Here is an 11,445-nt window from a genome sequence, read left to right as displayed (position 1 = left end):
AAAGGCATGGTTGATTTGCCGGTGCATATTTAAATTGCTATATGTTTAGATGACTAAATTACTGTTTAGGATGGAGTTAAGGTGAGTGGGGTTTACTTTATGAGAAAATTATAAAAGGGGGGGCTTGGTCTAGGTATGTCTGATAATTAATTATCGGTGAGTGGTTTTGACAATTTAATGCCCTATTAACTGGTAGGATTCTTGCACTATATATATAAGTATTTATATATATTTGTAGCGTCGTATATTAACGTTAAAGCTTAATTAGGGATGGTTTTGGTAAAGATGATCTGTTTATTGGTTTTCAGAGGCTTGGTAGAGAGAACTTGCTCGTAGGGTTTAACCCGCGATTTATTTTTCAGGTTGTAGAAGGTCAAGTCTCAAGGTTGAGGATCCGCAGCTGGAGGACTTATCCATTCCTTCTATTTACTTAAAAGTAGGATATTAGTTTTGTTTCAGTTGATATTAGTACTTATTTGGTTGACATTCTAAATAGTAACTTTTGGTTAAGGGGTCCTTGAGTTACAGGATTCCCGAATTGTAACCATTTGGAAGTTATTAATGGATTTACTATTAATTGGTTTTCTTCAGCGTTTTATTTTATTCTTTATTTCATTTTGTAATCCGTGCTTGTTTAAATACTTTAATTGGTTTGATATTCCCTGATTTTGTGCGCGAACTTGATCAACCCGTGTTCCGAAATTATGGGGTATTACAGTTTCTATCATTGTGAATCATATAATTTCGTTTTTATCTTCAGTGGATGTATATATTTGTATACGTATATATATACCTATACCTATACTCGTGAGTGGAAAGTTAATGTCCCTACATGGTATTTGGTAGTTGAACTGTTCGAAGAAATTAATAAATGATACTAGCGGTCTAAAAAGATGAAAGGGAAAAAGCACAGATGGTCTTACAAAATGCTAAAGCTTACAAAACATAATTGAGTTTCAATCACTACAAAAGAACCACAAACAAGTTTCATAAATTTTTTTTTTTTTTTTTTTTGTTTTGCACCAAACCAAATCTTTCATTTAGATTCCAATTTTACACAGTTGAAGAAAATGAAGTTTGGAAAGGAATTCACTTCCCAGATGGTGCAGGAATGGCAAGGAGCATACATGGACTACAACTCCCTCAAAATCCTCCTCAAAAACGTCTTACAATTCCGACAGCGAAACGCAACAACAACAGTGGCAGCCACACCAAGAGGGTCATTGGCAAGAAGGGTGTCGCTTTACAGAGCCTTCAGTGGACTAACGAGCCGATACAGAGCGTCTCCAAGGAAGGACAATGAAGATGAAGTGATACTAATGCAAGAGGAGAGGTCAGAAGGAAATTTGTACAAGACCATGTTCCTCAGGTCATCAGAGGATGGAGGAGAGTATGAGCTCGTCTTCTTTAGAAGACTTGATGATGAGTTTAATAAAGTGGTCAAGTTTTGTAAGGAGAAAGTGGAAGAAGTGATGGAAGAGGCAGAGGAGTTGGACAAACAAATGGATGCTTTGATTGCTCTGAGGGTCAAGGTTGAAAGACCTGTTTTGGGGTTGAAGGGTGCCCAAAAGATACATATTGCAACACATGGCAGTGCCTCAATATCCCCAGAATCAATTTCTCCTCAGACTCCTCCCATCAATGGAAGAAAACCAGGTATTTGGATTTTTATTTGTGTGGAATTGAAACAATCATGATGATTTTTGCAAGAAATTGAAATTGTGTGTGTGTGTAATCTTCATTCAGAGATAAATGTGAACACGTGTATCAATATTGTAGATTTGATAATAAAGTGATTGTTGGAGTAGTTGAAGGTGGTTGAGGAGTAAGTGACAGGCCCCCATGAAAATTGGGACATTTGCATAGGGCTTGCCGTGATATAGGCTCCATTTGTTTGAGCACAAAATATTTTTAGAGTTTTGAAAATATTTTTTGGAGGAAAATAATTTCAATCTTCTTAAAAATTCACTCTCTTTTAAATGTGAAGGAAAGGCACCCATGGATGCAATTCAAGAAGTTGAGATGAGCAGTGAAGGAACTTTGCAAGCCGAAAAAACACCTACCACTGAACCAAAGAGCATTGACCGTGAGACAGCCGATAAGGAAAAGACGAATATTAAGGGCTTTAGGCCAGTTTCATTACAAGTTTTGGATCATGTAAAGATCAACTTGGCACCAGAAACTCCTGTATCGACTTTGAAACATGTCCTCATGAGATCAACATCCGACTTGTCCTTCAGCAAGGTGGAGTTGAGGAAAGTTGAAGAACAAATGACACAGGCTTTTATTGAATTCCACGGAAGGCTTAGACTTCTGAAAAGTTTCTGGTAACAATTATTCACTCTTCTGTTTTCGAACTCCTAGCAATATTTATTATTTTTTACTCCAATTCGAGCATCACATGCTGTTGCTATTGTCTGCACCAGCTTCTTGAATCTATTGGCATTCTCTAAGATCATGAAGAAGTATGATAAGGTCCTGCAATTTCCTTTTCACGACTAAAATTTTGTTTCTATTTTTTTTGTTCCTTCCCAATTTCATCAATTCCTTATCAGTGCAGATCACTTCAAGAAATGCATCAAAGGCTTACCTAGAAATGGTAGACAAATCTTACCTTGGCAGCTCCGAAGAGGTTTGATATGTACTTAATATTTGAGATATGTTCCACGTCAATATGCTTAATTTTCTTCTTGACGCACAGTTTTCTGGTAATTCTTGTGTTTCCCCAGCTTAATAAACTCATAGAAAGAGTAGAGGCTACCTTCATCAGGCACTTCTCGAATGGAAATCGCAGTAAGGGAATGAATATTTTAAGGCCTAAAGCTAAAAAAGAAAAACACAGGATAACATTTTTCTTGGGTAAGACTTGTGCTGGAAATTGCAGTAGAGGATAATTGTTTTTTCTTGTAATTTAGTTACGGTTGTTTTTTGATTTCTTTTCGAGATTACCCTTTGTTGGATATTATTCATCTCTTAGAGCATTGTAAATGAATAAATGTTTTAGTTTTAATTGTTACTGAAATTTGGAAATTTTAATTGTATTGTTTTGTATTTATAAAACAAATACTTCATGCTTTTCAACAATTATTCAATATAAGCACTCTAGAACTGTTCTCCTCCTACAGGTTTCTTATCTGGCTGCTCAATAGCACTTCTAGTGGCAATTGCTATGGTTATACATGCAAAAGATGTTCTTAAGAGCCCGGAGCGTGGACAGTATATGGAAACTATGTTTCCACTATATAGGTATGCTTCCAGTTTTCACAGCCATCTGCGGCTGGAATGTTTGTTCACTCTTTTGTATGATGTTAGTTTTGAGTTTATTTTCCTTTCTCCTTGGTTTTGTTAACCAAAAAGAGAATGATTTCGGACAAAGTGATCAGTTAGCTGCAACTTTTTACAGCTTGTTTGGATTCACTGTTCTACATATGCTCATGTATGGTGGGAACATATACTTTTGGAAGTGTTATCGGATCAATTATCCCTTTATATTTGGTTTCAAGCAAGGGAGAGGTTTGGGTTACCGAGAAATCTTCCTTCTCAGTTTTGGCCTTGCAGTACTCACAATGGCTGGTGTGCTCTCAAACCTGGACATGCAAATGGACCCTAGAACAAAAAGCTTCAGAGCTGCAAGAGAATTGGTACCTTTGGGACTAGTCACTGTAAGCTATACATTTCTCCAATATGATGTTTTTAATTATACATTGTTATAGGAAAATATGAGGCAATTAACATCATGTCTAGTGAGAGTATAAAGTATAAACTAATGAGATTTAATTTGCAGGTTGTGCTTCTTATAACATTCTGTCCTTTCAACATCATTTACCGTTCAAGTCGCTTCTTCCTTATCACTTGTGTGCTTCATTGTCTTTGTGCTCCTCTTTATAAGGTAGCATGACTCTGAATGTCTATGAATACATGTATGTGAAAGTAGAATTGGATAATCATCTTATTTTCTCTGCTTTTGTAGGTTGTCCTCCCTGATTTCTTCTTGGCAGATCAGCTTACAAGCCAGGTTCGACATTATGCCTATAGTTACATATATTGAAACCTGTCACCCTCTTCGAAATTGTTCCTCTTCTCATTTATCATGGAAGTTCCTAGTTCAAATATGTTTCACTGCTCAATAGGTCATACGTTTTCTCGGATTCTTGATACATAAACTAGTTGCTCAAAACTGTTTTCTTTGATAACTTATCCCAAATGTGTAACAGTGGTTGCACCAGAACCCTAGCCTACAATTTAATTTCTTTTTCTGCCTTAATATTCCGGGATTTGTATGTCCTTTGTTAAAAGAATTAACACTTCACTGTTTATATTTCAGGTGCAGGCTTTCAGAAGTTTGGAGTTTTATATCTGTTATTATGGTTGGGGGGACTTCAAGAAGAGAGAAAATGGAGAAAATATATGCCGTGCAAATGATGTTTATAAAATATTTTATATCATTGTCGCAGTTGTTCCATATTGGATGCGCTTACTTCAGGTATGTTTATCATCTCTCTTCCCGAACTCTGTTAGGGGAAATTTTTTTGTTTTTTTTTTTTTTGTAACTTTCTTGAAAAAAAAAAACAGTATTGACACTGCTAGACTTATAGAATGTTGAAATATAAGGTGATTGCGATCTGAATTTGCAGTGTGTTCGACGCTTGCTTGAAGAGAAAGGTTGTATGCACGTGCTTAATGGGCTCAAATACTTGTCAATAATTGTTGCAGTTGTCTTGAGGACAGGGGATGATCTGAAGTGGGGAATGCTTTGGAAGATTATGGCGGCAGTGAGTTCAGCAGTTGCTACAATTGCTGCTACATACTGGGACATTGTCATAGATTGGGGTCTTCTGCAACGAAATTCGAGAAATCCTTGGTTGAGAGATAAGCTCCTTGTACCAAACAAATACGTATACTTTGTTGCCATTGTAAGTTATCAGCCGTTAAGTGTTCCTAGTAATCTGTTTTTATGTCTCTCAAAGCAACAACATTGTTATAAGTTAACCTTTGTCTGAAACAAATTGCAGGTAGTGAATGTGATACTTAGACTTGCATGGATGCAAACAGTTTTAGGCATTCGTGACACGCCTTTACTCCATGGGAAAGCCTTAGTTGCAATTGTTGCGAGTTTGGAGATCATTCGTCGTGGTATTTGGAATTTCTTCAGGTTTGATATATATATATATATATATACTCTTCTGTGTTTTTTTTTTTTTTTTTCATGCTATCAGACAACCATATGGTAATATAAAATATGTTAATTAGTGCTAATAATTGTCACAATCCCAATAATTGGATTAATAAGTTCACTATTTGTTTTCAAACACTGGTTCTAACTGATGCAATTTTGATTATGTGTAACTGAACAGGTTGGAGAATGAACACTTGAATAATGTCGGAAAATACCGGGCGTTTAAATCAGTACCCTTACCTTTCAACTATGATGATGAAGACAAGGATGTATAATTTATCTACAACAGATAAGAAAGATGATGAAGAAACAGTCGAACAGATGTTAATTTGTTTGTCAGTGAGTTTATACGAGTATAGACAACCAGGAGGACAAATGAAAAGTAAAGATGTCATTGTTGGGATTTATATACCCTAGGGAATTCTTATTTGAATTAAAGTGACATATGTTCATAATATATCTAAAATATTTATACTTTATACAAGTAGTGAATTCAATATATTATATTTCGATTCATTATGGAATTGATAGTGTCCACTTGATTACAAGTTATATTTATATATGTAATGACAATTAATACTCAGTTATAAATTAGTAATTATAAATAGTTCAAAGTCGAAAATTATGGATGGATATTTAATTAACTAAAACTTGAACTGAGTCCACGATAGGTTGAGATATATTGTGAGAGCCATTACTCTCTATCACAGTCATGACTTTTGACTCTCAAGTATGAGAGAAGTATAGACTCTTTTATTAATTAATAATTATTTTGATTTATTCGACGAATACTTCGGGATCCTTATACCGACATTTTAGGTAGTTATGTAATTAATAGTTAGAGGGTTATATTCTCAATATTTGCATCAATGCTACTTGTATTTATTTTGTATTGATTATGGTTGATTACAAATTAAATTCAAAGGTCTTCGTATGTTTTAGATAAAATGTTTTCTATATATATTTATTTAGTAAATTATTATTTTTGTTAAACAAATATTTTATTGTTATCAAGCCGGAAATAATCAAAGGTAGCAAAATAATTATATTAATTATGTTGTCGGATTGATGGTTTTATAATCCGATAAATAATTGTACATAGAGGAGTCAAAGTGCAACATTGACTTAGAAGTTGTTTACTATTTAATTGGAGTGCAATTAATTTCTTTTAGTGGAGTATAAATTAATTTATGAATTAATTGAATTGAATCCATGGTTTAATGGAACAGGCCAATTATTAATTTATAGTAGCCAAGAAAATAGTAAACCCAAATGATTCTCACCCATAGCCCAAGTTGATATTGGAATCCTATTAGAATTGAGATATGTGAATTAGAGATTGAGAAGGATATATTGTCTCATTTCCTTATCTTTATTTTGCCTATATATACATGGGTCCATCTATATTTTAGGAGGAATTTTGGTAAAAAAAAAAGAAGATATTTTCTCTCTAGTTTTTTAGGGTTTGTTTTCTCTTCTAAAGAAGGCTATGTAATGTTACTGATTTTCTTCCATTTTTCTTTTTCTGGAGTTTTCTGATTTTTCGAGGGTATTTTTGTCTTTTCTCGTTTTGCATGCTGGACACTGTGGGGTGTGCCGGGTGTGTGCGAGAGTTGGTTGGAGCATTACATTGAGTTCAGAACTCTTGGAAATGCATCGGTTGCCATTTTGGCATTTTTTCGTTTTTCGAACAGAACAGTCCCATGTGGGACCCGCTACCGGAATTGTTACGTATGGGGTCTATTTGCATTTCATTTATTTTTTATTTAATGTGTTTATGTGGTATTTTATGTGGTTAGTGTATACATATGTTTGTGGTGGGGAAATAAACTGTAATGTTTCAATTATATATATATATATATATATATATATATATATATATATATATATAAAATGTTAATTAAAGAAAAAGATTTTTTTTTTTTATAAATGGTGGGACCCACTTGATATTAAAACACATATAATGGCTTTATAGCCAATACTTCAGCATACCTCATTCTCTCTCTCGGCCAGTCTTCTCTCTCACCAGCTGCTTGTTTTTCTTTCTTTTTCTTTTACAAATTTCAACCTTTGCTTAATTCCTCATCTCTTAATATTTTTAAGTGCCGTTTGCAGCAAATTGAAGCCCACAATGAGGTCTACGAGTTGATCGGAGCCAATCTTCATTTGGCTATCATTTGGGGGATCTCTAATTGTAGGGTTTGAGGTGAAAATTGGGGCTTTTGGCTTATTTAGAGGTAGGGATCTCTAATTAGCATTTTCTTATTCCTTTGTGAATCAATTTTTGCTATTTGATGGCAACATGCTTAATTGAAATTAATTACCTCTAGAATGATTTTTCTTGTGGGTATAGAGTTCATGATTATATGTGTAATTATTGATTTGTATACTAAAAACATGCTTCATTATTAATTTTTTTATGTTATTGTGTTGACAAAATTGCTAGAAATGATACATGGAAGCTTATGAAATTTTTCTTAGAATTATTGTAGAGCTTGCTTAATTTTGGAAGTATTATGGAAATTTTTCTTATTACCTTAGCATTGAATACATGAGACATACGTGCAAATCATAGGGCATGAAGGACGAGAAATGTTTTGAAAATGAATAAAAAGAGGAATTGGGATACCTTTTTGAGAAAATGATTTTTGTGAAAACCCGGACGCCAAGGGGGTACCGAGGGTCCGTGGCGTTAATGTATCCTAGAGGGAATAAGGGAAATCGCCCTAGCGTGGTTGAGCCAACTGGGCCCCAAATGACGCCGCGGGGTTACCAAGGGTCAGGGACAGTGGCTAATCCTTCTCTCGTGTCGCCAAGGGGTTAACGAAGGACATGTTACGTTAACGGTTTGAAAGTGAAGTTTTTGAAGTGAATCTGAAAATGGGGAGTGACATGCATAACATTGAATTCATGGCACGACATTCATTTATTTAGAATTTGCAGATTTACATTGTATTTTCCCCGGTTTAGCATAACCCCGCTCCCTATTATCCAATTCATTATTTGGGTTCACATGGTCACAAGAGGCGCGTCTTAGGCACCACCTACTGGGCTTTTTGCTCATCCCTTTATTTAACATTTTTCAGGGCCAGGAAAAGATGTAATGGATGCCGATCCCTCTCAAGCTTGAAGAGGACTAGAGAACTATTTTGATACCTTTTGTGTGTATTAATTAATCTTTTATGAAGTCTCAAACTATGTAAAAGAGTATTCATTTTTGCAAATCATAGCCTTGTGATATAACTAAGTTACTTGATTATTTTTGTTGTAAACTAAGACTATGTAAATGTTTAAGTTGAATGGGATAACGATGATGGGCCTAACTTGTTGTTGATGTTGTAGTATTGGAGAATGTATTATAAATTTTTTTTTTTATTGTGTCTTGGGGCAGGTTGGATAGGTCTTGAAAGGCCATTGTATTTTTTTCATTTGAGCAGGTTGTTATTGTAGGACCATTTTTAGCAGAAGTCATGCCAATTTTTTTTTTTAAATGGTTTCAGTTTAGGGTCATTACATAAAGTTAAAAGGAAAAAGGAAAAGATATTTTGGTGGTAGGACCCACCACTTTCATTTGTTTTAATAGCCATAAGGCCATTTTGGCCTCAAAATTCTCTCTCTCTCGTAAGCTTTCTCTCTCTCCCTTTTCTTGTTCATTTTTTTTTTTCTTTGCAAGCAAATTTCAATCTTCAATTACTCTCCAACCATTTGAAATTTTTTAGTGCCATTTGTGGCAAAACGGAGAGTTCGGCGAGATTTACGCATTGATAGGAGCAATTGCTTGTTTGTCCACCTATAGGATTTTTGAATTCTAAGGTTTTGGGCTTGGAAATTGGGGCTTTTGCATCCATTAAGGTAGGGGAAGTCTAAATTATGAATCTTATTGTTTTAATGAGTTTTTTTGCATTTGTTACGTAAAAATCTTGATAATGTTAAGTATGCTATTTTTACATGATGAAATGTGAAAGTATGATGCGTATGATTGACTTTATGATTTGGATGTTTTAATAATATGATTATGATGCATATCATGATTTGTATATTAATAATTGGTTGTATGACATACATATTCTTGACAAGGGGGTTAGTTGAGAAGATGAAGGTTGATGGGGAAAAATGGTTCGGAAGTGAGATGAAGGGTTGTGTCGTAAGTCAAGGTGATGGTCATGAAGGTTTTTAGTGGGGTTGGGATGGAAAGAAGAAGGGAGCATTTGCATTTCATGTGTGATGGAATGTTTTTCTTTTATGAAATTGTGAAATTCATATATGTTAAGATGATTTAAAATCCCATCATGCCTTTTCTTGATCTTCTTTTCTTTGGTTGTGGCTCACGGGATTTTTAGGAATGTGGTGTAAGATTTTTTTACTGAGCTGTTGAGCTCACATTATTATCATTAACATTTTTCAGGAAATTCGGAGGCGAGACGGTGAATGATTTGCATCCATGGTTATTAATGAAGTTCAGAAGTTTGTAATTCAAAGTCCATGTATTTATAATCAATGTAATTGAAATTATCTTGATGTACTACGATGTAATTAAATCTCATTATGATGTACGAGTATTATTTTATCAATACAAGCATGTTTATGGGTGTGGTTGGAACAGGTTTAGAACATTTCTTAAAGTCCCTATCCAAAGCCTCTCTTTATTTTTACGTTTTCAGCATTTCCAATAGCTGAAACCCAGTTTGCAGAGCCATTTCGGCCGGCCGAAATGCATGTTTCGGCCGGCCGGTTATTTAAGTAACTTCTTCACTGTTGAAATCACAACCAGCCAACCGAAATGCCTGTTTCGGTCAACCGGTATAGGAGGGGATTCACTTTGGCCGACCGAAGCTCCACTTCGGTTGACCGAAATATTGTTGTTTAGTCTACTTTGCTCCTTTTTCCAGTATAATCCATCCTAAGCCTTGGGAATTTGCATTGAGCCTTTGTAAAGCATAATTATGACCTAAGAATGATACATTGACACTATATATGAAGGGATTGACTTAGGTAACCTCGGGTTCGGGTAAGGACCCAGTCAATGGTTCGGACCGACGGGTTCGGGTCGTTATAGGCTACCACAAGCCTTGCCTCCAAGGTCATTCATCGAGGTATATTGGTGATTCCTAAAGGGAAGATCACTATCAAGAAGAAGGAGAAAAGATCTTGCTAAGGAATCTACACTAAGTGAGAACTATGACGACCCGAACCCGTAGGTCCGAACCGTTAACCGGGTCCTTACCCGAACCCGAGGTTACCTAAGTCTTTCCCGTCATTTCTAATGTCAAAACATCATTTTTAAGTCATGGTTATACTCTACAACGGCTTAATTCAAATCACCAAGGCTTAGGATAGATTACGTCGAAGAAAAGAATATGAAGAATAGAACAGATGCACTTCGGTCGACCGAAATGGGGCTTCGATCGGCAGAAGCAATCTCCTCTGTACCGGTCGACTGAAACAGGCATTTCGGTCGGTCGATTGTGACTTCAACAGTGACTGAAGTCTCTGGATGAACCGGCCGGCTGACCGAAATGCCTCTGCGTGCAACTCCTACTATTGAAAATACTGAAATCCTGAAAATGAATAATGGTCTATAGAAAACTTTACAAATCTGCTTCAAACTTGTTCTAAAAACACTTTAAACAATAAAACTACATACCATGGTTACGATTATCAACATTTTGATATGATACAACATCAATAAACCCATTCAATAAGAAATAATACCTAGGCTTTACAATTTATCCAAATTTACATCAAAATAGGGCTAAAGCTCATAAGTGAATTATAAGGCCATGCTAGCAAGCTTAAATACATTCCAAAATAAAGCTTTTACAAAAGAATGGCTCAAAAGCACAAAAGATAGCAAAAATGGACTCCTAAACACTCATCAAGTTGCGGTGGATTGTCATCCGCTACCTCATTTCCATGACCTGAAAAATGTTAAATATAAGGGGTGAGCAAATTACTCAGTAGGTGGTGCCTAAGACACACCTCTTATGACCCCGTGAATCCATACGATGAATAGACCAATAGGGAACAGGATCATGCTATGTTGGGGAAAATACAACAAATTACTAGGCCAAAATAGACAATGTGATGCTATGTCATGCTATGTCGCTCCCCGTTTTCAAAATCACTTCCATGTTCTACTTTTTAAACCGTTAACATAACCCAGTCCTCAGTGACTCCTCGGCGACACGAGAGAATAATTGGCTACTGTCCCTGACCCTTGGTAATCCCACAGCATCATTTGGGGCCAGATAGCTCAACCAGGCTAGGAT

The 11,445-nt window shown here is 35.5% G+C and overlaps 1 protein-coding gene across 1 annotated transcript; it reads left to right on the top strand.

Annotated features, from left to right (window-relative positions):
- Positions 1–885: 885 nt before the first annotated feature.
- LOC132315929 (phosphate transporter PHO1 homolog 9-like) lies at positions 886–5,700 on the top strand. Its single transcript, XM_059814379.1, has 13 exons — positions 886–1,656; positions 1,988–2,327; positions 2,427–2,475; positions 2,561–2,632; positions 2,730–2,859; positions 3,126–3,246; positions 3,404–3,662; positions 3,785–3,889; positions 3,971–4,015; positions 4,325–4,483; positions 4,635–4,913; positions 5,013–5,152; positions 5,355–5,700. Exons 1-13 carry the CDS (start codon positions 1,071–1,073, stop codon positions 5,449–5,451), a joined length of 2,382 nt encoding a protein of 793 aa, XP_059670362.1. The 5' UTR covers positions 886–1,070; the 3' UTR covers positions 5,452–5,700.
- The last annotated feature ends 5,745 nt before the right edge of the window (positions 5,701–11,445 follow it).

This window comes from Cornus florida, unplaced genomic scaffold (genome assembly GCF_030987335.1).
Source record: "Cornus florida cultivar Cherokee Brave unplaced genomic scaffold, ASM3098733v1 CherokeeBrave_3.0.0_Hap2_Chr07, whole genome shotgun sequence".
Classification (NCBI taxonomy): domain Eukaryota; kingdom Viridiplantae; phylum Streptophyta; class Magnoliopsida; order Cornales; family Cornaceae; genus Cornus; species Cornus florida.
The sequence above is the reverse complement of the archived record's forward strand: the minus strand, read 5'-3'. Positions and strand labels throughout refer to the sequence as shown.

Coding starts and splice junctions, on each gene's coding strand:
- LOC132315929 (XM_059814379.1), top strand. CDS start 1,071: ATGAAGTTTGGAAAGGAATTCACTTCCCAGATGGTGCAGGAATGGCAA. Junction 4,914..5,012: donor ACGTATACTTTGTTGCCATT/GTAAGTTATCAG, acceptor AACAAATTGCAG/GTAGTGAATGTGATACTTAG. Junction 5,153..5,354: donor GGTATTTGGAATTTCTTCAG/GTTTGATATATA, acceptor GTAACTGAACAG/GTTGGAGAATGAACACTTGA.